We start from the raw sequence: 25,777 nt of genomic DNA, 5'->3' as shown, positions 1-25,777 counted from the left end.
AGCAGACTGGGGTTTCTAGATGTTGTTTTGAAGGAGCCCTTAGAAACACACAATGTTGAGGACTGTAGACGCAGTGGTTGGGCAAGGAAACTTGAGAGACGAATGAGAAAGTGAGACACATGACGCTCTCTTCACTCCAAAATTGGACGATGTTCAGCAGTGCCATCAGCTCAGAACTGGGAGAAGCTAGTGGGAGCCAGTTACACCCAGGGGCCCATCTACTGTTCAGAGAAGTCTAGCCAGTGGTCTTCATGAAAGAATTATGGGTAATACGATACTTTTGACATGTAACCAAGGCCAAGCGACTGGAGAGTGGTACGAAAATGAAGCAACAGTGAAGCGTTCAACAGTGGAGCATGATGGATGTTCAACAGTGGAGCGTGGTGGAGGTTCAACAGTGGAGCATGGTGGAGGTTCAACAGTGGAGCATGATGGATGTTCAGCAGTGGAGCGTGGTGGAGGTTCAACAGTGGAGCGTGGTGGAGGTTCAACAGTGGAGCATGGCGGAGGTTCAACAGTGAAGTGTGGTGGAGGTTCAACAGTGGAGCGTGGTGGAGGTTCAACAGTGGAGCGTGGTGGAGGTTCAACAGTGGAGCGTGGTGGAGGTTCAACATTGGAGCGTGGTGGATGTTCAACAGTGGAGCGTGGTGGAGGTTCAACAGTGGAGCGTGGTGGAGGTTCAACAGTGGAGCATGGTGGAGGTTCAACAGTGACGGATGGTGGTGGTTCAACAGTGGAGCGTGGTGGAGGTTCAACAGTGGAGCGTGGTGGAGGTTCAACAGTGGAGCGTGGTGGAGGTTCAACAGTGAAGCGTGGTGGAGGTTCAACAGTGGAGTATGGTGGAGGTTCAACAGTGGAGTATGGTGGAGGTTCAACAGTGACGGATGTTGGAGGTTCCCTGCAAGTTTGGGGATGCATTACAAATTTGGGTTTTGGTCAGGATGAATGACGTCATCAATGCTGAGAAATTCAGACAGATACTCATCCATCATTCAGAACCATCACAGAGGCGTCTGATCCAAACTTATTCATCTGAAAGCTTATTCTACATTTTTTCTACACCAGGACAACCGGCACATTATACAGTGTGTGTGTGTGTGTGTGTGTGTGTGTGTGTGTGTGTGTGTGTGTGTGTGTGTGTGTGTGTGTGTGTGTGTGTGTGATATATATAGATAAATATATATATATATATATATATCTCACACGCACACACTGCTATACTCTTTACTGTAGGGGGGCTTACAAGATATGAGGGCATACTGACGTAATCTGAATGAGGACCTCCAGGACGCCATGACGACTAACAGACCTTGTGCGTTTTTACACAGTCCTCAGTGCTCAAGGTGACTCGGGCTGATGCGTGCGTGCACACCGCCCCCCTCCCCATCAGAATGGCCCACATGTGCTATAATGGTGGAACGCATGTAGTGGCATTAATAAAGGCTCGGTGCCTACGGCAGAGCAGTAGATCACACTGAAGGCAGTAGAATTTGAAGGGCGGAGAGAGAGGGGGGGGGGGGGCACAGCTGGGGGGTAGCTGGGGGGGGGGGGGGGGGGGGGGGGGGGGGGGGATGGGGGTTGTAGGGAGGGGCACGAGGCAACAGATCCTGCTGTCTGGTATTGATTCAGTGCCTGATGACCAGAAGCAGGAGCTGAATATTCTGCCCACTGAGAAAAAGTGTATTATTTTAAAGGTCACGGCTTGTATTACAGCTCTTTCCCCAGCAACCGACTCGGATAAACAGCAAATATGGCCGGCAGCAGCGCACTGTGAAGCTGAGTGGCCATACTCTCCTACTGCGTTTGTTTCATGTATGAATAGAGGGAGAGAGATAGAGAGAGAGGAGAAATAGAGAGAGAGGGGGGGGGGGGGGGGTGGGCTAGGATCAACCCCTGGTGTGTATGACGTGAGTGAGCAGCTCCTCGTGGCACACACGTTCTGAATGCACTACGGAGCAGCTTCTGGACTGCTGCCTTTCTCCACCAGCTTCACTTCAGCCGCACAACGCTACGTGTTTCAGCAAAATATTTGTCACGTGAAGGTTTCTGGAAAGTCCGCGTGTAGCCTGAACAATTCACTACATTACAGTCCTGCCTTTTATGGCTACAGATAGGGTTTGTCTGTGTATACGCATTATGTTAGCATTCTAGGCAGCACGATTTGTATTGACACGGCAATTTATATGCATTTGCTTAATAATTTATGCCATGTTTAGGACTTTTTCATATTTTCACATATAATAACACGACTCCCGTACAGTATATTGCTAAGACCGTTTAACATCTGTCATACATATTAAACGAATCCCTCAGCTTCCTCCATCAACGTCCACCCCATCTTTAATTGTTGCCATCCATCACTGTTCCGCAGACCTATGTTCCCACTAAACTAGACATTTACACAGCCGCCGCGATGCCAGTTGCTGTTCTAAACAGTAGCTTAGAACAATAGGTTGCCCTTCGCAATGATAGCGTACAGGATGTATATAGAATGGGAATGTGGTTCGGTTAGCTCTAGTGTTAGCAGCGATGCAGTCTACCTCATACCTATGAGTAAAAATGGCTATTTGGGTTTTTTGTTTTTACTGTTGTTATTAGCTTAAAACATCTGTTAAGAAGAGGCCAAAATGAGATGAAAAAGACAGAAAGCAAACAGAGAAGCCAGGAATGGGAAATGCGTCTAGTATGAGTTCTATTTCCACTCTGTGTGGATGAAACCCTCGGAGTCCCTTGGAGAAAGGGGCCGGTACCCAGTGGGCCCCTTAACTGCAGCCGGCGGGCCCCCTAACGGTTCTCGTTGGGCTTGCTTCCGCTTTTGTTGTGGCGCCGTTTCCCCGGTAATGCAGTGCGTCGGAATCCGGAGCGCCTCCCGCTCGCCGCGGGCCACGTGCTTCCACGCCGATGGCTTCGTTTCGGGTGAAAATAGCGGAGAGATCCCTGCCGGCTTGGCAGGGGGCCCAGAGGACGGAGGCAGTCTCCTCCAGCAGGGCTCTGATTGGACCGGTCGCCCCGCCCGCCATGCTCCACGCTCCTTGGCAATTGGAGCTGGCAGGAGGTTGGCATGTGAACCCACGCCCCCTTCCCATAGTCCTCTTTTCTATCCCGCTGCTGTCTCTTCCCACTACAGCCACACACACACACACACACACTCTTTATTAACCCTGCAGCTCTTCCCTGTGTGGAATTGAATGCATAAACGGACCCTGTCTTCCAGCGACTGTCAGTGCCTTCGCTTGCTGTGTTTCTCTGTTTTGTTCACCAAAAGCAGACAGTTTTTTTTTTTTTTTTTGCTCGGTGATATCTTTATCCTATAAGAACAGGATTCTATTGCCTGAATGTGGCTAAGAGTGGTACTATCATAAATTATGTATTTGTTTATATACAGTATTTCATAGTAGCAAAAGTAGGTCTGTGTTCCTGTTCAAATGGATGACACCCCGTCCCCCCCGTCCCCCCGTCCCCCGACTTCCATTTTGGCAAAAGAAAATACTGAGAACAATAACACAACACGGAGGAAAGAGTCCAACCAGCAATGGTGGAAATTATGTTAGCACAAGTAAAGAGGTGTGAAAATCGAGAGGAAACAAAAAGACCCCTCCCCCCTCCCAAATCTATCCTGCTCTTCGGTTTACTATAGTAAACATGTTTTATCAGATGAACAGCTCATATTACAGTAAGCACTGGCTCATGTAATCCGCTGCTTGTTGCTGAGTGGCGTCCCTTCCTCTTGGAGGTTTGTCTTCTGCTGCTCCACTCACTGTTTCTGTGCTCACCGGCATCGATAAGGTTGGACCGCGGTTTCTTCTGAGCTCCTAGTAAATGCTGCCTTCAGATGGCAAGGCTGAATTCCTCAGAAAGGAGGTTTAATTGGGTCCCATTGTGAAATCGTTTGGAGCAGGTCAGTAACAGGCTGACGGGATCATTTTTACAAGAGGTGAACAGACCCATAAAACATGTTGAAAATTAAACACCTTTGCTTTGGTTAAGAGGTACAAACACTGAAGGCGGAAAAAACAGAGGTTGTATATAGGCATGTTCAGACACACAGCTAAGAACTTATTTATAAAAATAGACATTGATAATGAAAGGCAGTTGGGAACTCTTCCAGCAGATGTTGGCACCATTCGCTTCCTGCCAAACCCATGAGGGGAGAGAGGTGAGTGATGAGAGGTTGCTCAAAAGGTGTAAGAGCTGTCAGATCCCATGGTTGCTTTCGAAAGGCCACAAGCCTGCGCTTGTGTTTGTGACGTCACTGGCAACCAGGTAGCGGGAAATGCACACCTGCATTTGGGCCTAGCCTCTTTCAAATGACACAGGCTAACTCCCCAACACACCTCGAGCCACCCACTCATCTCTATAACACAGCGTCGGCATATGCTGGTGCCGTCGACCACCTGTCGCCGTGTCCCCCGCTCGACGCCGCTGTTCCCGGGCCTAACGAGTCGCCCCGCAGAAGCCGAGCGACCCGTCAGCACAACTGCAGAACAATAACGACGCTGTCCGCCGGCCCTTTAGACGCGGGAAGCAGCGCCGACAGCCGTCACCGCAGGGGACCATTATCTTCGCACTCATCCCGAGGCGTTTCGGCTCCGCGTAAATATGCATCGCACGCGTGAGCCGCGAGCCGTGGGCGCGTTAAGGAAATGTAAGATTTCTAGGGTTCTCAGTTTCGCTTTTCCTCCACGTATGCATAACTAAAAAGGAGGACGGCGGCGCTGGCTCGCTTCCCGCGGAGAGGGAGGAGGTTCTCCAGCACGTGAGCCCAGTTAACGCGCCCTCCATCCGTCTCGACACGTGACCTGCTTCAGCGTCGAAGACACTTTCCCGCAGCATCACGTCTGCAGGAGCATTCAAAACAAACAGGCCCCTTATTCATGAGTCTGGACAGTTCTTTGCATCTATTTGGCAAACAGATGGCAGATGGTGCAAAGAGATATTGCGGAACACACCCTAAATGCTGTTTATGAAGCTTTCACAGGGCTGCGCTGTCTCTGGACCCTCAACTTGAGGGCCTTGTTCCTTCTTCTCCTCTTCAACGTTCCTTGCCCAGCCGCCACTGGAACCTGAAAATACGACAGGTCTTATTGAGCAAACAGAACACTGTGGGTGGGGGCTAAAGAAAAGCAGTAAAATCTTCTCTCTGTAGTTTTTCCATTGCAGACTGCGTTAACACGCAGCGTTAACAATATTTATTCTCGCTTAAGGAATTGTGCTGTTATTATTTGGAAATTTCTCCCGAGGAGTAGTTAAACATACAAAATACCCAGAGCTCTCGTATTACCTTTTTGGTAAATGTATCCAGAGGTCTCAGGTAGCTGCCTTTCTCGTACATACGTGCAGAGCGGCAGGTGCGCTTCTCTTGCGTGCGTTCAGAGTTCTTCCTCTCGTGCACACATCCATCATTCCCGTGCGAGCTCAACGTTCAGCTCATTGTAGTGCACACCGTGCCTGAACCAACACGTACCAGCCTCCTGTTTCCTCTCCGGCCCAATCGGACCTTGCGTGCTGACGCCTGTGTGGCCAGGTCTCCAGGCACCAGGCGTCGTTCCCTAGCGGACTTGTTTCTTCTCGGCCAGGCAGGGAGGCAAGTGAGGCAGGGACTCGCTGCTGTTTAAAAAGCTGCCACCGCTGCATTGCAAGCACAGCACTTTGAGTTGCCCTTCAGAAGCGCAACGGGCCGCCGTCCAAATGTTCGCAGACGCGCGCGCGCGCGTGTGAGGGTGTGTGCGTGTGGCCACGCACGTGTGTTTAAAGCCGAAATTATCAGTCTAGTCAAGTACGCCAGCGGTGTCGTTGTTTTCGGCGGGCTGTTTGCAAATATTTTCCTCACCTCCTTGAATGGCAGTTTTTCCCCATTAGCTATAATTAGCACCGCGCATTCATGGTTAGGCTGCACTGGCGAATCGAGTCCCGCGTTGAAGAATTTACTGTAATTAACGTGATTTTTATTATTTTTTTCACGGGTTTTGTTTTGTCATTGATGTCGTTGTGCTTCATACAATTATCTAAAAACCAGAAACCAGATTGACAGAACCTTTTGATGTGTGGGCAGGTAGGCGGCACGCCTTGGTGGCCTCGATCAGCACCGACGCAGCGCCTGTGGCCGGTGACTCGGTCTCAGCCTGAGCTCCGTCTTCTGTGTTTCGCAGAGAACCAGATCCCGATGGGCTTCCCCAACATCGACATGGGCCCCCAGCTGAAGGTGGTGGAGCGCACACGCACCGCCACACTGCTCTGCGCCGCCAGCGGCAACCCCGACCCCGAGATCTCCTGGTTCAAGGACTTCCTGCCCGTCGACATCAACAGCAGCAACGGCCGCATCAAGCAGCTCCGATCAGGTGACTGATATCCCCTATCCACACCCCAGCATTCCCTCCGAGCACCAACACCAGGACGCTTGACTGGTGACGAGTCGTTCTTTACGACGTCACACACATGGCTGTTTACATTTGGTAGTTTATCACTAACAGTATCCATGGAACCATTGAACTAACCCTTAGGTTATTTGTTTTAATTGCATTCCGTTTAATATCACACAACATTCTCTCCCATTAAACTCTTTCAGTGGCACGTTAACACACATCCCTGGGTTTTTTGTTTTGTAGCTGGGCGGAGAGTCTCATTGGCATGCTTGTAGCGTCAAAATAGGCTTAAGACTTTCTAAAACAAGAAATAACAACCCCTGCTAATTACAGGCACCTCTGCCTCAGTTCTCCAAGCAGCCTGGAGCTGATCGATGGACTGTTCTGTGGCTCCACTGCTTTTCATAGATGAATAGCTCAGACTGACCCAGGATCAGCCACAGAGGTGCGAGGTGGTATGGGCCAGATTAGTAGCCCTCGACTGACTTAAACTTTATCCCTCCACAGTAAATCCGCCTCATTTAGTGGACAACTCCAAAGGAGGGTGGGATCAGTTTCATCTTAAAGGGCTGGGATTATATCGTCACAAGCCTCAGACCATAGTTTTGGGGGTTTGAAAGCTGGGGGTTGGAAGCGAGCACGTATCTGAAGACCACCGTGGCCAACCTCCTACTGATTTTAAAATGTGAGCTCAAGGTGAAGGTGGATTTTATGGTTTGTAGGTCTTATTTGACATCAGGCCAAGGTTTTAACCTTTGCAGTGTGGTTTTCAAGGTTTTTATTTATTTATTTCTTTATTGGACCTTTGCTTAATTTAGGGTACGGCCCTTAAGAGCGTGTTTGTGTGTTTTTGGAGGGTGTGGGTGATCCGGACACTGTGTATCAGCACTCTGGCAATAACCTGAGGCTGAGAGTTCCACTAAAAGTGACTTATCCCACAAATATGCCAGTGGAGTAAACGTTTACAGTAGCACTTTCTTTATGTGGGGCACCATAGATGACATCATCCCACCTGCCATCTTTGTTCTTACCAGTGTGCTGAGATCCCAGAGTGCTGTTAGCCCTGCATTTTAAACACCAGCTCCTGACATTCCACTATTGTCACGCTATTATCCAGCCTTTCTGAACTCAACCGAAATGACACCGAACCAAAAGTTTTGTTCTATAATCAGTGAAAACGTCAGCGTGTTTTCTGGCAAAAATAGCCCCATTTTTAGCACACAGGCCATGCTGCATTTCTTAATCCCAGATATTTTGCCGTAGTAATCTCCTGTGCAGACAGCCCACATTTTTGCTAACCCCCTTAAGAATTCTAGACTCTTGCTGTTTACTGTCTTAAAGATGGCTACTTTTATTTCCCTCTGCTTTTTCTGCCTTTTTTGATCTCTCCGTTCTTTCTCTTCGTCTGTCTCCCTGTCCTCCACTAACGATTCTCTCCGATCTTGTTTTGCGTTCCGTTCCCTTCGCCTAGGGGGGACGCCAATCCGAGGTAAGACAGTTGGACAGTGTGTAAAAAATGTCCCCGTCATCGTCCCTCCATCCAGCACGTCTCTCTCTTCCACATCCGCCCGTTTCATTCTTATCGTGCTTGCTCAGTACAAACACCACCTCCTCCTCCACCGGGCAGGGCTCCGCCCGTTAACGTCTTCAGTGAAGGCACGTGAGCACACGGAGGCACCTCAGCCTCAAACTGTGGAGTTTGATCAGAAACGGAACGTGTTCACGCTCATACCTGCAGGGTCTTTATTGTAGAGCAGGAACCGCCATGTCTGAGATTCTAAGGTCCTTGCTAGAGAGGTACGCTTATCTTTAAGCTCTGGCACGATGAACTGTAATGACTTGATTTGCATACAAGTTGCAGAAATGATCTCTTTAGGAATTGTGGGTATATGACTTTGATCATTAAGATGCTAATGTTAGCCCCCTACAATCTTAACGGCCATGTTCTGGCTTGCTCTTCTGTATCGGGTATTAATCAACACATTTCCTACGAGCCAGTTTCAGTGACATCAAAGTAGTGGCTAGTTTTTTATTTTAATGACAGTATCCATAATCTAGATGTTGTTGAGAAAAATATACCTAATTAAAAACTGTTTGATCCATGCAAATATATATACCAGAAACAAAGTGGACATTTATCTGCTTGATTAGGAATCATTAAGGATTTTGGTTACTAATACCGGATTTTAGGTTACTAATATTTATCTGAGTATATGCTGGCTCCTGGTATTTTGAGCTGACTTCTCTTGACTGTTTGCTGGAGGTAGCCATTCTGTTTTGGCCGCACAACATAGAGATTCCACCATCACTTTACCTGCACGACCAGCCAGTTGTCCAAGGGAGTCCTTCATGGCGAACTGCCCTCATTAGAAAGCTATCGACGGGGAGGTGAAGCAAACCCGGGGCGTAGGAACGGTCCGATTTGCTAATGGCGCATTAAGAAAGGCCTCTGATCGCTCCTGGGGGCCTTGGCTGTGTGCTGGGCAGAGCGGCCAAGCCTGTTACGGCACATTATGAAAGCTAACCACCTAAGCTGGCTAGTGTGCTGTATATAGAAGTAAGGTTTAGCCGACTTATTGGAGAAGCAGCGTTTGGAGACTGAGCCACAGGAATACATAAAGGCCGGGCTCTTTGACAAGAGGGGAGGTGTGAAGTTTCCCTACTGCCTCTACCCACATATTTTTTCTCATCTAACTTGTGCATTTTTTAGCAATAAAGTATGAACGTCCCCTTTCTCTCCACCCACATTTTGTACTCGTTCTAATACTTGCTGTGCTGAGACCATACAAAGTTGACTGTACAGATGTCCAGACAGTGTCATTGTCGAGACTTTTCTTTGCCGAGAAGGTGAGTAGTATGAGCATGAGAAGCAGGACAGCGTCGGTGCTAAGAGAGGCCTGTTAAACGCAAACCCCCACCATGATCATCTCAATCATGGAGCCACTCAATCACAATCATTTTAATGTTGTTTGTTTGTTTTGCTTGTTTATTTTTAACTAATGACACAATGCATTTTCCACTCCGTGTGTTCTCTTCGTAAACACATCAATGCCCAGTGCGTTTTAGCTCCTGCATGACACTGTGTTGTAGTCACCTATGCAACATGACTAAGCAGTATTTTTTATGTGGTTTAACACATAAAATGATCAATGTCATTTAACAGACATTTTTCAGGAAATGATGATACAATTGTGATGGTTAACTGTGATCAAATCTGAGTCACTTGGTGTTTTAGACACTGCTGTGTTACTTTGTGTCATTGTCTTTAGCAGATCTTTTGTAAAGGCTGAAAGTATTGACTTGTTAGTGTCCCTGACTAATTTCATGTAGTTTTTGCGTTTCATTCCCGTCACTCCGGTAGAGCTGCTAAGGCCAAACGTGTCATAAGCACGCGGCCCAAAAGCAGTTGGTACTTAGCAAGCTTGGAATTGATTACTCATTTACCGCTTGTCAGAACAGGGAACTGCAGTAATCCGTTTCCCATGAAAGACAAGGGAGCGGAGCTCCGGGCCGTGACCTCTGACCTCACCGCCTCAGCCACCGCCTGGGTGCGGGGAGGAGTGGCCGTCAGTTCCGTCACCTCTGAAAGTCTCGGCACCTGGATCCAGCCTCCATGTCAGCGAGCGAAGCTTTTCCATCTCCTCTAAACGGCCAGCGCGCGGGACGTGTGAATCCCACGTTCAGGTGGAGGCGGCCTGAACTGGTAGAGCCGATTGGCCCGGCATAGGGGTTTGATCGCAGCAGCCTGGCGCATTAGTGAACTATCATTAGAAGAGTCGAACGTTATAAGTAAACTGGCCTAAAGTCATTAGCGCGGAGCAGGAGCTTTCCACCGTGACACCGTAAAGCATAAAATGTTGATTTGCGAGCACGTGCGACCTGCGATATCAACTGCGTGAAAACTCCTTAGTAAGCATTTTTCGAAATCCCACAATAAACACCCTAGTATCTGTCTGACATTTAAACAGCAATATTTGCTGACAAAGTGGCGGTTGTGAGAGTGACTAACTCTTTTCTTCTCTTTACTATTCCCCACGTTCACTGTGTCCACAGGAGCTCTGCAGATTGAGAACAGCGACGAGTCGGACCAGGGAAAGTACGAATGTGTCGCCATGAACAGCGCAGGGACGCGCTATTCTGCCCCTGCCAACCTCTATGTGCGAGGTAAGAGACACGTCCCTGATGTCTCACAGTGCTTTTGTTTATGTTTTGGGTCCACGCCCCCCCTCTCCCCCACCCTGCCCCCGAGGACGTTCCTCCAGCTCTCACTCACTCACACTCGTTTCTCTTCACCACAAACACAACGACTCACGCACCTTTCCTAACCCTGTCCTTCCCACGCCCTAAAAAGGATTCCACCCGGCTCCTTTGTCTGCTCCGTCGCGCCAGGTGCTCCAGGTATCAAAACAGCGTTATTAAAACCCGTCTCGGCACCGGCACGCATTCTGGGTTTTTTTTTCTTTCCTTGCTTTTGCAATTTCGGCCCGGGGGGGAAGGAATCCGCAGCGAGAGCAACGTGAAAGTCGAGCGTCCTTTGTCCTCAGTTTCCGTCATCGCTAAACAAGGCCAGGCTGGCCCAAAACTCTGTGACGACAGAGGTGAGAGCCACGAAGACTAAATAGAACCACCTGCAGCATTAACACGTGGATTAAAGGCATTTACTACGAGCAGGCGTCATGTCAGACATGACTCTGGGAGTCGCTGTTTTTGGTGTCAACGAGCTTTCCATGTAGGTAAATAGCCAGGAGCTTATGGCAGGTAGCCAGGACAGCCCGGGGCGAGTGGTACGACGGTGACACCCTCCAGTTGTCACGCAAGCGGTACAGGGCTTGCCAAGGCACTGCCTGTTAAACACGGGGATTAGAATTCAATCTGCTGCGCTGTAATAGTGAAAACATCACGAGCACGGAAGGTCTCGTCTCATTCAAGCGTTTCTGCCTCGCCTGCTTTACGAGCCCGCCGTCATGATAATACATATTTAGGATGAAGAATGGGCCAGCGTTTCCACAGCTGGCTTGTCTGTCAGCCTCATAACGCCTCCGTTTTTCCAGGCTGGAGTTTCATCTCAGTGTTGCATCATTTTCCAAAGAACAGGCTGTTAAAATGAACAGCCGGCATCTGAGGATATCCCCCGAACAGTCCACCTCTTTAGTTTCAAGAAGCCCATAAAGCGTGTGTCCACTTTGGCTAGACTTCTATCTGTGATAGTGTGTTTTGGTGAAACAGCTAATAAAGCTTCCACATCTAGCCAGTAGGGAAGGCCAAATACCTTTGATCACACTGGTCTAAACACTCAGGTACTTATAAGGTGGGTCATATTATCCTTCACACACACACACACACACACACCTGTCATTATTTTTATCCATTACCGTCATTGTCCACTGTGTCAGCAGTATCATAAATAGCACTGCCATAAATGCTTAAATACCAAGGTACGTGTCAATCAAAGAATGTCAATCAAAGTTGAAGTGTAATTTCTGAACAGACAGTGACGCCAGACTTAGAAAGTCATCCCTGCTTAGGAGGTATAACAGCAAAACAATGAAGGAACAAAACTAATGATGAATAATATCTGCTGAATCTTGTGACCTTTTGCTTTGCTTTGATGCATGGCTCAGTGTGGCAGGTCTCCAATCAGGAACCGTTCCACCTTCCAGTTCTCTAGTTGGACCAATCAGGGCGTTCTGATGAGATGATGGTTTAGTTGATGATGCCACTTAAATGTGCAAATACAAGAGAGGGAAACGGAATGAGAAATTTGTGATGTGCAAGAGGACTCATTTACATATCGCAACCTTCCTCAGTATCAGCACTTCAAAGCCCAGTATTGTGGTAAAGGATAAACAAGCAATATATTGTGCCACTCTAGTCCACATGCACTAATAGTGTCCTTAGAGGGAATTTCAGTCCTAATTCAAGGGGCACATAAGACTCGGAATGTTTCATACCAGACCATTTGTAACACTGTAATGCTTAACTGGCTAAAACTCCCATGCGGTCAGTTAATGATGGGAGACGCCGTCGATGTCCGCTAGCAGGGCGTTGCCGGGCTGAACCTGTCTAAGGCTTTATTGGCCGTATGCGGTGTCCGTCATGCGGTTGCCTAGCTAGCTGTGCTCTTTTCCTGTGCTGTTTGTATGTGTGTTTGATGTCCCCATTGCTCTTATCACTGTCAATTCACAAGTGTCTTTCTCTACTCTGTTGTCTCTCACCTTTCCCTCCCCGCCTATCAATTTAATCTCCATCTTGCCATCTACTCACACTCAGGTCCGCGAGAAGGTTGGTTTCTTTTACTGTTAACCCATTTCACTCAGACCTCGAGCAGAGTGTGTTGTCCTGAGGTGCTGTCTTGTGTAAGCCACACAGGGGCGCGGGAAGCTGGCTCTTTTGAACCCTTCCACGCAGACGCTAACGGAAAAACAACCGAGGAAGACGGAGGCGAGCTCTCTCTTCCTCGGCTGTCCCGAGTAGCCGTGTCTGTTAAGACGCATCGTTCCCACGGAAGGCGAGAGAGAAAGTCTGTGTGTGTGTGTGTGTGTGTGTGTGTGTCTGCTTGTTGTGTTCATGAGTGCATACGCACGAGTGGGTGGATGGTTGAGGGTGGTTGGCAAAGGGTGGGGGGGAGTGCAAACATAGTTCAGGTAGGGAATCATTACAGCCCTAATTACCATGTAGAAATCACACAGCTGCCACTGTAGTGTAAAGATGTGTGTGTGTGTGTGTGCGTGTGTGTGCGTGTGCGTGTGCGTGCGTGTGCGTGTGTGTGTGTGTGTGTGTGTGTGTGTGTGTGTGCGCGCGTGTGTGTACATGTGCACGTAGACAGTTTTCTTCTGTCATTGTCTTTCACCTGTCAGTGTGTCAGCGTTATGGTCCAGGAAACATAATGTTTATTGTACATAGATATGGAGGCTCGCGTGTGCCTCAGAATCCACAGGTGTAGTATAAATAATGTACGAGCTCTCCGTGGCCAGCAGTAGACAGAGAGCCTCAGACACGATGGCCGTGTCGTTTGGCCATATATCACTGGAGAGCGTAATTATACAGCACTCAAATTTCTGTAACTGGCCTCCTGGTTTAGAGACATTTGCCATGTCACACACCTGTGAAAGACCTGTTACTAGGGTGGTCTGTCCATATATGTGGTACTGAGCTGCCTTCTTATGGGTTTGTTGTATTTCTGTTTCGTTTTTTGTGTGCTTGTGTGTGTATCTATGTCATTTTGTTTCCGTAGGTCTGTGTTTGATAGATGTGTCCATTTGTCACTGTCAATTCACAAGTGTCTTTTACTCTCTGCTGACTCTCTCTGTTGTCTCTCACTTTTGTCCCCATCTTGTCAATTTCATCTCCATCTTGCTGCGTACTCATAAACGCGCCTCTCAGATCCGCGAGAAGGTTGGTTTCTTTCCCTGTTAACCCTCTTCGTCCACGTCTGGGGCAGATGTGTGCCTGGCGGTCCCCTCCTCAACCCGTAATCCCGTAATCTCCGTCCCTCCCTGCCCATCCCGCCCCTGCCTTAGTAATTCTGCCTAGCTGGTTTAATTCACTCCCTCCTCCCTCACAATCATGCATGAGCCTGAACTCCCATGTCTGCAGTGTGAACGTTTTAACGTGACTCTCTCTGATGTGCACCCCACTGATGTCTGCAGAACCTTTGCCCTGGTTTGTGTGTTGCTACATCACAAACAAAAGCTACGCGGGCGATGAGCTCGGTAACACCGGCGCCTCGCGACCTCTGTCCTTAAATGGGCCCACGGAAGATCTTCGAGCGTCTGACTACCTCACAGGGCCTTACGAATCCAGACCTTCTGTCTCGGCGAAACAAACAGCAGGCAGGAGCCGGTGCAAGCCGGCCGTCGGCTTTCTCGGGACCAGCCTGCGAGGCGGTGCTGGCCCACCCGCAGCCGAGACCCGGCCGGGTCCGGAAGCAGCGGGAAATTCATTTTGATTCCGTTTTCTTGGCAACCGGCGTGAAAAACAAAAGGCCTCATCAGTACAGTTTCTCCAGGGAGGCCGAGTGAGACGAGGAACATCAGTGTGCCTGAGTGAGGTTCTCCCAGTGGCCTGCAGTACACACAGCAGTACACCAGGGGGCGCACTAGCCCAGAAGGGGGGCCAGCTCTCTTTACATGAAAATAATTAAACACAGGCTACGTCCAGAATAAAGGCCACAGGATGGAGATCTAAGTGCCCATCAGAGCCCTGTGAAGAAAGAGAAATAACAGAATAGAGGCATAAAAGGATTTGAATTGGCCATTTTTAACTCTTGCCTCCCTTGTGAGGGTTTTTTTTCTCTCTTCGATCTCCTTGATTTCCCGTTGTGGTGAAAAGCAAAGCTTGTGTGTTCCAGACCTTAAAGTATTGCAATCAGCCTACACACTGATAGTCCTTCTCTCTCTCTCTCTCTCTCTCTCTCTCTCTCTCTCTCTCTCTCACTCACTGCATCTTTCTCTGCGGTCCCCACACAATGTCAACGGGCCCTTCTCGTCTCCATGGGAACCCCTTTTTAATGTCAGCTTATCTGCATATCAGAGGCTCTCTAAGAGGAGGAGCAGGTCTGGTGGACCGCACGTCCCCTGCAGGTTCTTCCCGACGGGCACGGGCTCGGCAACGGCCGACAGAAGGCCACGACACCTCGGAACCACCCCGGGCCGATCCCAGCCACCCGTTCTCCTCCAGCTCCGAGTCGGGTCTTTCTCAATCAAAGCTCACCTGAATCTCGCGGCTAATTGCCCTCATTGTCTCGCTCAGCTAGCACAGCCAGAGAGACCCGTGTCTTTTCTCTTCACATGTCTAGAGTCAGTGAGGTTGGGGCTTATACGCATAAATCTCGTTAAAAGATTTGGTTTAACCTGTTGCTTTAGCAACTGTTGGTTAGTCTGAGCACATATAAGCGTATAGTTGCCCGTCAGGGAGCGTAGCCGTGGTCTGATGTGTGTTAGTAAGACTACGGGGGTACGGGACGCACGAATCTCACAATGACTCTCTCCGCTCCGCCTTCCAGTTCGCCGCGTGCCGCCGCGCTTCTCCATCCCGCCGGCCAATCAGGAGGTGATGCCGGGGGGCGCGGCCAACCTCACGTGCGTGGCGGTGGGCGCGCCCATGCCCTACGTCAAGTGGATGGCGGGCGACGTGGAGCTCACCAAGGAGGAGGAGATGCCTGTCGGCCGCAACGTGCTGGAGCTCGCCAACATCCGCCAGTCGGCCAATTACACCTGCGTGGCCATCTCCTCGCTGGGCATGATCGAGGCCACCGCCCAGGTCACCGTCAAAGGTGAGTGGTACCCACCACACCGCTCCCCCATCACCAGCCGCCATGGTAAACATCCTCACTGTCCTCCCCACGCATCACTGGTCAGGCTCCCCCACCCCTCTGAAGGGGGAGGGAGGCATCATGGTCTGCTCAGTGACCCTGGGGGGGTGAATCTCCACGTCCTGCCTGGGCAGCACTTCAGGAGCTCAGATTACTAGTTTAAATAATAAGATGCACTTGCATTAAGTCAAAAAAGTAAAAACTGAAAGATTTGAAAACTGAAAGATGTCTGAGCTGCCTTCTTATGGGTTTGTTGTTTTTATATATATATATATATATATATATGTGTGTGTGTGTGTGTGTGTGTGTGTGTGTGTGTGTGTGTGTGTGTGTCTACCATTTTGTTACCGTAGGTCTGTGTTTGATAGATGTGTCCATTTGTCACTGTCAATTCACAAGTGTCTTCCACTGTTTTCACTTTCTCTGTTGTCTCTCACTTTTGTCCCCATCTTGTCAATTTCACCTCCATCTTGCTGCATACTCATAAACGCGCCTCTCAGATCCGCGAGAAGGTTGGTTTCTTTCCCTGTTAACCCTCTTCGTCCACGTCTGGGGCAGATGTGTGCCTGGCGGTCCCCTCCTCAACCCGTAATCTCCGTCCCTCCCTGCCCCTCCCGCCCCTGCCTCAGTTAGCCTAGCTCATTTAGTACTACCTCCCACACAAATCGTGCATACCACCCCCCACTTGCATGAACCTGAACCCCCATCCCTGCCTTTATTAGCATATTAACACAGCTCTATCTGATCAAATCTTGCATTTAATCTTTCATTAAGCAAAAGACAGACCTTTAGCCCTCGAGCCTGATGGTGCGCGTAGACTCAGACCTAGTCGTGCAAACAGAAGAAGCACTTCCGTGGAGATTGCAGTGTAAACATAAACATTTCTGACCACCGTACGCCGTATAGTGGGAGACCCCCGTCAGCCCAGGTGTGACTGGGACACGTGTGAAATCTCCAGTAACACCACTGCACCCGATACCCTCATACCAGAACACCACCTGCTACCATGCCACTACCACATCAGCATCACTGCCCCGATGGGCAGATCCAGGAATATGATCCTGGCAGCGGTCCAGTTGTCAGAGTGTGACCAATGAACAAGTGACAGCCGCATATAAGTAGCGTCTGTAATGGGAAACCTACGAAACCTCCTATATGAGACGTGAGGTGTACCTGGTAAATCGGCCTAATTAGGGCCTAAAAAAAATAAGATGAGAGACTTTCTCTCTGTTAATTGTGAGCTTTAGGGACTTCCTGTGTTTCTACTGCAAGCTTGCTTGAGAAAATCAAAGGCTTTGCTTGCTCTCTGGATTACTGGGAGGAGGTGTTTACCCAGCTGTGAGGAGCAGGCTCGGGGCGTCTGGGCCCCGGCAGACGGCCGGGAGCTCAGCCAGACGGTGGCGCGCGGCTCCGGCCCGCTTGATCCTCTCTGCGCCCGTATCGATTGCACTTTGCACTTCGGCGGTCGATGCGGACTCGGAGAATGTCACCGACATTTATCTGGAGGCCAGCGGGCAAATGTAGAAGACACTGTGACGAAGCTCCTCGCTCTCTCCTTCCCTCTCCAGCTGTCTCTGCACATTTTTTTGTCTGTCTTTCTCTCTCTCTCTCTCTCTCTGGTCCCCCTCTATCTTTATTTTGCTCCGTTGCTCTCCCCAACAGTTGGAGATGGGCTGAGGCCCATTTGTCTTCTTCATTTGTCTAAGCTCCTGAGCCCTGACCTCATCTGCTCTCGCCCACCCCAGCACTACCCAAGCCCCCCACGTCGCTGACTGTGACGGAGACGACGGCCACCAGCGTCACGCTGACGTGGGACTCTGGCAACCCGGAGCCCGTGTCCTACTACATGATCCAGTACCGCGCCAAAGCTTCGGACGGCGGCTTCCAGGAGGTGGACGGCGTGGCCACCACGCGCTACAGCATCGGCGGCCTCAGCCCCTACTCGGAGTACGAGTTCCGGGTCATGGCGGTGAACAACATCGGGCGCGGGCCGCCCGGCGAGGCCGTGGAGACCCGCACGGGCGAGCAGGCGCCGTCATCCCCGCCGCGCCACGTCCAGGCCCGGATGCTGAGCGCCAGCACCATGCTGGTGCAGTGGGAGCCGCCTGAGGAACCCAACGGGCAGGTGCGCGGCTACCGCGTCTACTACACCACCGATGCCGAGGCGCCGCCCAGTTCCTGGCACAAGCATAACACGGACGACAGCCGCCTCACCACCATCTCCGGCCTGGTCACGGACGTCACGTACAGCCTCCGCGTGCTGGGCTTCACGTCCGTCGGCGACGGCCCGTTGTCCGAGGTGCTACAGGTCAAGACGCAGCAAGGAGGTGGGTCCGGGTACCGGGTGTGGGGTTGGGGGGTTCTGCTGGCATGCATCTCTGGGCCTGCCCCCGAGCCCTCTAGCTAACCTTGTGTCTTCTCTCCTGTGCACCCGCTAGTGCCAGCACAGCCGTCCGGGTTCGAGGCAGAGGCCGAAATGGACACAGTCATCATGCTCAGGTGGCTATGGCCTGTCCAAGAGCCAATCACCAAGTACGAGCTGCAGTATTGGGAGGCTGGATCCGACAACAAGGTACGCCCCCATTCCCAGCGTGCTTGCCTCACGTGTCTGCCTCACGTGGTCGACACACAAAACGCTACACCACAGCTGGGAATCAAAGATAAGCAAAATAAACATTTCGCAAAAAGGCCCAAGGCAGAAGCTCGGGTATCAGTTTATAGAATTCCTCCCTAAAGATTGTTTTGTTTGCTTAAAAACAAAAACCCCAAAACCTCTAATCAATGGTTACTGACACTGATCCAGCTCTTGGCAATAACTGTTTTTCCCCACTTAGAGCAGAGTTTCATTGGGCCCTTGCAGCTGATGCCATCGAGGATCTCTGATCATTCATTATTCCGGTCGCCGTGGCCGTTATGCTAATTTACGCGTGCATTTTTTCCCTCCAGATTGAGGTCTCCTTTGGCCCGGCTGGCTCGTACTCCGTGGAGGGGCTGAAGCCAGACACGTTGTACAAGTTCTCGCTGGCGGCCTGCTCTGAAATGGGCGTGGGGGTGTTCACGAAGCCCATCGAAGCCCGAACGGATCAGTCGAGTGAGTTCTGTTTTCCGTCCTCTCTGTTCCTTCGTTATCGACTAACCTGGAAAAATCGTCCCACTGCACCAAGGCCAGGCCGAGATCTCCTCTCCCCCTCCCCTTTCGCGAGCCTTTGTCTGCCATCTGCTCCGTTAATTACCCCGCTCTTCTAAGCCAGGAAATGCCTTTGTCCACTGAGGAGGGCGAAAGGTACGTTCAGCGTGCGATTGCACATCAATCGCTGTTATATTATCGATTCGGTTTCAAAGGCCCATCGATGTGTCTGCCCCTGTGACATTAACAACCAGAGCTGTGAAGCTCTCTTGAGGAGCTGTGGGTTTGCCTTCTGACCTGCAAGGCAGTGCGGTAAGGGCAAGGCGATTTGGGCGGAAAAATCTAATTGTGATTTTTCTGACCATTGTTTCATCACTGTGGTGATCGAAGTTGAGGTATGGTTCTCCAGGCTAAGATCTATTAAGCTCTAAATGTGCATTCAAGGTGCATGTAGTATCAGTCACCTGTTTGTACAAGAAGACAATCAACTGTTGCCATGCTAGATAAAACCATTAGAAAACAAAGAAAAAATCATTATTAGTTTTAATAATGATAAAAGCTCCAGTGATTCGTAATTGGCTTTCTTTCTAAATATCACTTGCACCCACACCTTGAGCAGAGACCTTCAGCGCACACACACACACACACACACACACACACACACACACACACACACACATACACTTACACACGCACACACATTCCCCATGACAGGCTCACACCCCTCCGAGCATGTGTCAGCAGCAGAGTTTCCACTGTCCGTTACCTCGCCTGGGGCCTCCCCCCCCACTGTGGGCAGATGAAGTAGCGTCTGCCGGGTGAGTCGGCACTACCGCGCCCTGCCTAGGCCGAGCAGACAGCCACCACGTCACCACGCTCCCTCTGGTTGTTAATGAATGTAGGCAGTTAAGGCAGGAGATTCCCTGCCTCACCCCCTCCCCCCCCCCCAATCCCCCCTCCCCCAATCTCTGCTTCTTCATGTCATGTCGTTTTTGCACCCTGGTTGTATATATATATGCAAATGCACGGAGGAATGCCTCTTATTTGTTTTGGCCATCAGGTTCGTTTATGTTGCGAAACGTGGCTCCTGCGCTGACTTGTCTTGTAGTTTCTGTTTTGTTGTTCTTGCCTTTTGTTGTTGTTGTTGTTGTTGCTTTTTCCTGGTCTCTGGGCTATGAAGGGTCAGCTGGACTCACTCACATGCTCGCTCAGCATAGAGCTAATCCCCCACCCCCCCTAGACACCACCAGACACCCATATAAATATCAGGGACAGGCTTCCGGCTTCATGATACGAGAGTGGAGGCACACAGTTATGCTTGAAAAGGAAAAACCAGTTAGCGCATATTTGGGAACACATTTGCATACATTTGGGACACGTTTGCATACATTTTGCGAGCGCACAGACACCAAAATTCCACTGCAGGAGTCTGAGTGTGCCTCACTCCCCCCTCCCAGCCCAGAGCAGTGCCTGCCTTTAGTCTCCTTGGTTTAATTTTGCTTGATACCCCACCTGCCCCCTCCCCAATTGCCCCGCCCTCTCCCGCAGCCCCCTCAGCTCCGCCCCAGGACGTCCAGGTGCACAGCCTGACCTCCACCAGCATCAAGGTGAGTTGGGTGGCTCCGCCCGCCGCCAGCCGCCACGGCGCCATCGTGCGCTACACCGTCAGCTACCAGGCCGTGAACGGCGAGGACCCCGAGCGCCACGAAGTGACCGACATCGGCGCCGACGCCACCTGGCAGGTTCTGGAGGGCCTGGAGAAATGGACGGAGTATCAGGTGTGGGTGAGGGCCCACACCGACGTAGGCGCCGGGCCCGAGAGCGCCCCTGTACGCATCAGAACCAACGAGGACGGTAGGTCCGAACGCCCCGGCCCCGAATCCCTGGACGCTCCGCCGGGCCTTCGCCTTCCATTCTTCATCCTGTCTCTCGTCTTCGCATTCAAGAGGTCGCTGCCCTAACCTTTCATCTGTAACCTTCCTGCTTTCTCCTGGGTTCTTCTGCGGTTTACCTTCTGCCTTTTGACAGCGAATGTCTTTGATCTTTGCAAGCAAGCTTGCAAGAATCTTTGTTGTCGATGGCGTAAGCCAATGTGTCGTCTGCTGTTAACAAGACATCTGCCTGTAAAACCTGTGGAGTATCCAATTGACCATCCAGACCTGCTGTTAGATGGTTGGTCAGTAAGGAGGGAACCGTATCCTCTTAGCATTTCAAAGCTCAGGTTGATATCGATATGCAGATGACTGCTATAGACGTTTTGAGAAACTCGCTTTTATAGCTTGACAAAAGAGTTCTTTTGAAGCAGACTCTAACATGCTGGTACTGTACTTCCTGTCTAAAAGGAATCCATAATCACCTGGGTCCAATAGCTATCGATCCAGTTTAATGGAACTCTAGTTGCTTTAAATTAATAAAGAGCAAGTATGCAAGGCTCTTGCATTCCCTTGAAGTTCCTCAAGTCCATGAACATCTACTCGGAGCGGAATTCTCCGGCATCATTAGGGAACTACGGCCAGTTCCTTGATTAGAGACCTGGGCCATTCTTCCAGTGATTATAGACTCCCAACACAGTCCAGTGGAGATGTAACCGGGTCAGATCACGTTCGGCACTTGTTCCCACACTCACTGTCCTGACAGTATCCACTGTGGTCCAGTGCGTCTGGTTCTCAGCTGCTGACTGTTTGAACACTTCATCTGTTTTTTCCATGGCCCTAACTTTGGCCACCTCTGGATCAGCACGCATGCTTTCTGATCTTAACCCCAAAAGCCACCTGTCCCGATTCTGCTCGGGTCCTGCTCCTCGGGGCTTGTTCCCTGACGGGATTTAGCGGCGCGGGGATTAAGACAGGGTTGGCGCCAGGATCTTCCGCCCTCCGTGCTGTGCGGATAAGGTGCAGACTGGCTGAGCCGGATACATCGGTGCCCCAAGGCGTCAGATGACACGGTGATGGGGTTCCATTCCCACGAGGCTTTGCCCCAGCACACTCTGCACCACGGGCTTCACTTCTTCTTCACCTCACCGCCGACCTCTTCCCTTGCCTTCTGCGCCTTTCTCTTCATATGTTTCGCTGTTTCACCTCTGACCTTTCCCCACTTCTTCAGTATTTCCCTAACTTCTTATGTACCTGGGTGCTCCTCGTCCTCCACACCCACACTCTCAACACCACTCCCAGATACGTCTGCTCTTGCTCTGCTTCTGACGTCAATTTCCCACTCCCCCCTTAGCCTCCCTGGTGTGTGTGTGTGTGTGTGTGTGTGTGTGTGTGTGTGTGCATGTGTGTGTGTGCATGTGTGTGTGTGCATGTGTGTGTGTGCGTGTGTCAAGAGACACAGAGTCGTCCTGTTATCCCTCCTCTTGGCTTGGCCTCTGTTGTTGTGAACATTATAAGATCTTCTCAGAGCTCTCGTGAGGCCCACCTCTATAATTAATATGTTTTGAAGACACTGCAGCTCAGCTAATTTTTCCGCTATAATTAACATAACCCCTGCACTGTCCCTGTCCCTGCACTGTCCCCGTCCCTGAACTCCCCGTCCCCGCATCTCGGCAGCCGACGTGAGCTGTCTGCTTTCTCCCGTAAGGCTCGAGTGTGACTAATTGTCATGTTCATGAACTTTGTAAAGAGGCCTGCACTGTTGATACTGATGAGTTAAAATCTCCCAAAAGTCCCAAAAACATTTGAGCCGGTTCATGTCTGCTGAGGGAAACCGTGTCATGTTAAGGTACCATGTAAATGTACTGACCTTTTTTTATAAGACGCCTATCGGGAGCCCCGTTTCAATTAGGGAGTGGCCATATGGGACGACCGGAGGTTCTGGAGGGACGCCAGACTAGTTAACTAACATGCCAAATGGGAAATGCACTTTCGAACCCAAAAGCTGCTTTGATGGTAATACTGGCTGTGTCCCCCACAGTGCCGGGTGCCCCACCTCGGAAGCTGGAGGTGGAGGCTCTGAACGCCACCGCCATCCGGGTGACGTGGAAGCCGCCCCTCTCCGGCAAGCAGCACGGCCAGATCCGAGGTTACCAGGTGATCTACTCGCGCTTGGAGAACGGGGAGCCGCGAGGACAGCCCAACATCATGGACGTGGCGCTGCCTGAGGCCCAGGTAAGGCCCACACCACCACGCCCCTCTCCAGGCCACGCCCTCTTGTAAAAACCCAGTCTCACCAGCAGGGGGCCCCGTGTGGAGTTATTGTTTCTAACCCTCACCACTTCATCCCACATCTCTCTCTTTTTTTCTGCCTTTCTTTTTTTTCCTTTGCTATTACTTGGAGCAAAATGTGGATTGAAGTTGAAACTGAAATTGTTGTTTTTTTTTTTGTTTCTTTTACCAAGGCAAAACATTGGTTGTCTTTTGTGTCTCCCAGCCCTAATGCATATGCACTGCCTTGCCTTCAGTTTATAAATTTTACATTATTTTTCGTCACACCTACTCACTGCGCATTAAAATCGGGGCGGTCCAGCCTGCAGAAATGCCACAGCACAAAGGTGGGAGAACGCGAAAACTCTGCAAGATCTCGCACCGCGGTGAATTTCTTAAAGAATAAGGGGGGGATTGCTTCTGACTTAGCTTTCCGGTTAGCCGGGACTCATTGAGCCTGCCCGGGTGTTGCACACCACCAGTGACAGTCTCTGCTAGCGTGTGGGTAAAGCCCACATGTGGAGGGCCATGTCCATTTGCTAACCTCGGTTTGTGAATGTTTGCTTTTAATTTCATAACATTAGACGGGAGCTCGTTGTCAACAACATTCAACAAAGTTTCCGATGCTGTTTGGTCTCTTTGCAAAAAAAAAAAGAGAGAAAGAAATAAAAAGAACAAGTCACGCTAACCGTCAGCCGACCTCCAGCTGACCCCTGTTTTCACGAAATACGAGAACACCTGTGCTGAGCTTCTCGTCATCCTCCAGACAATAAGGGCATTGTGGGCACCATGGGCGTTACGGGCGTTCTCCTCGGCCTCCTGGAGGCCCTTCAGGAATGCTGACTCATTGACTGGTTCAGTGGGTAATGTCTGCTAGCTCACTGCGTCATTATCTGAGCTATGTAGCAGCCGCTTGGCTAAGACCACACACCTCATACTGCACAAAGGCTTTCTGTTGGTTCCTTTGTATGTATATTTGTTTAAGGACTGAGTGACGAGTCATATCAGTGCTTCAGCTTCATCGCAGACATCATTCACACTCTCTCCCTCTCTCACTCACTTTCTCTTTCATGCCTGTGTGTGTGGTTAGAGTCGCTGATGGAGGAGGTACTGTGTGGCATCTGCACAATGCTACGCTCTTTCTCTCCCTCTCTGTCTCCCTCTCTCTCCCTCTCTCTCTCCCTCTTTCCCCTCCCTCTCTCCCTCCCTCTCTCCCTCCCTCTCTCTCTCTCTCTCTCTCTCTCTCTCCCATTTAAACAAAAGAAAGCTCACAGCTCCGTGCCTGCGATGTTGTTGGTCAGAGAAGTGTGGAGAAATAGCATGAAATGCATGGCGTACAGGCGCTGAAGATCCTCCCCACATTGTCCTGCGCTAATGGTCTGGCAGGCCACTGACGTGCTTGCTTTCATAAACGGCCCATAGTGCCTTTCTTCGCTACAGAAGCCCGGCTTTTTCCACCCAGTCCCGCTCCTCTCTTGTCCATTTTTAACACCTGCCATTTCTTGGCAGCCTTGAAGAACTCATGCCTGTCACTCAAAGCCCCTACCCTCCGCCCCCCAGCGGAGACGCTCAGCACCGTGGGCACGAGAAACCATCACTCATCAAGCTTAACCATCACTCATCAAGCTTTGTCCTCCACTTACCCTCGGCATTACTTAGCAATGGGTCAGGCATGTTAGCTTTTAAAAAAACAAAGATAAACGAATATATAATTAATATGTAATAAAACAAATGATATATATAAAGGTGTGTGTATATATAAGTATATATAAAGGTGTGCAGCTGAGTTCCCACCACCCATGTGATAGCTGGAAGTCAGTGTTAAGCTCATGTCAGTCATCCCAGGTGTAGAATGAGGAGATCCTCGTTCCTTTGACAAAGCAATATCGCTCAGACGCATCAGAAGTGAACGAAGTGGCCGTCTGTAGGGTGTTTACATTAGATGGCAGCATACCTTAGGCATGCCTTCCAACTCTCGCTGAAATCAGGCAACCTCTGAATGCCCCTTCCCTCCTGCTCTCTCTCCCCCTCTCACCTCTTTTCATCTCCTCATCTTTCTCCCCCTTTCCTCTCCCTCACTCTCTACCCATACCCCCCCCCCCCCCCTCTCTCTCTCTCTCTCGTGTGAGAGTGTGTGCTTGTAGGCGCGTGGGTGGCTCCAGCGTGCTTTCTTTTCAACCGAGCCCAGCCTCGGAACCCACACAGCGCCCTAATTCCCAGGCTAAATTTATCCGGGCGAACGAACGAACGACCGGGTCCGTCTCTCTCCGGCGCACGAGGCCAGCAAATGGCCCCGACGGGGGTCTGGCGAGCTCTCTGGGAAGTGGCCCCGCTGAGGCGAGGCCTCTCTCCATTACAGGCCTGGCTCTGTGAACCCCACCCCCACCCTCTGTTTTGTTATTGTGATAATTACGCGGCTGCGGCTGAAGCGGGAGAGGACCGTACCATAAGAGGGGGGGGGGGGGGTGACGAGGGGAGAAAATGGAAGAGGTGTGTAGAGAGGGAGCGAGAGAGGAGAGAAAGCGAGAGAGGAGGGGGAAGAGAGATGTTTAACAGAGCTGCAGGCATTGTAAAGATTTGGCCTCTCTCATGCCCTGTGCAAAGACAGGGGGTGAACCCATCGGCTGTAAGGCTGTAACGTTCTTCCGCTTTGTTCAGAGACAGTACAGGTGCTGTGTCTGTTCCACCAGCTCTACTCCGACGCTTTCCTGCGTCTTCCTGCCAAAGGAATCTCGCCCGTCTGCTCGATTTCCGTCCGGGCTCTTTTTCGTACGAGCTCGTCTGTGTTGTGGGATGGCGCTTCACCTTCCCGCACTGCGGGACGCCACGTCCG

At 50.7% G+C, this 25,777-nt stretch overlaps 1 protein-coding gene across 8 annotated transcripts in view; it reads left to right on the top strand.

Moving 5' to 3' along the window:
* Positions 1-25,777, top strand: part of ptprfb (protein tyrosine phosphatase receptor type Fb) — a 127,443-nt gene that overhangs the window by 65,953 nt on the left and 35,713 nt on the right. For 5 of the 8 annotated variants that reach the window (XM_076981890.1, XM_076981892.1, XM_076981889.1 and 2 more), the window contains exons 5-12: positions 6,150-6,338; positions 10,416-10,526; positions 15,367-15,636; positions 17,421-18,002; positions 18,114-18,247; positions 18,622-18,766; positions 20,351-20,656; positions 22,715-22,908. In XM_076981890.1, coding sequence (XP_076838005.1) covers positions 6,150-6,338; positions 10,416-10,526; positions 15,367-15,636; positions 17,421-18,002; positions 18,114-18,247; positions 18,622-18,766; positions 20,351-20,656; positions 22,715-22,908 — 1,931 coding nt within the window. The remainder of the gene's footprint in view (positions 1-6,149; positions 6,339-10,415; positions 10,527-15,366; positions 15,637-17,420; positions 18,003-18,113; positions 18,248-18,621; positions 18,767-20,350; positions 20,657-22,714; positions 22,909-25,777) is intronic. The other 3 variants (XM_076981896.1, XM_076981895.1, XM_076981897.1) reach the window with 1 other exon arrangement.

The sequence above is a fragment of the Brachyhypopomus gauderio genome, chromosome 19, assembly GCF_052324685.1.
Source record: "Brachyhypopomus gauderio isolate BG-103 chromosome 19, BGAUD_0.2, whole genome shotgun sequence".
Classification (NCBI taxonomy): domain Eukaryota; kingdom Metazoa; phylum Chordata; class Actinopteri; order Gymnotiformes; family Hypopomidae; genus Brachyhypopomus; species Brachyhypopomus gauderio.
Note: the sequence above shows the minus strand (reverse complement) of the source record. Positions and strands in the feature narration are given on the sequence as shown.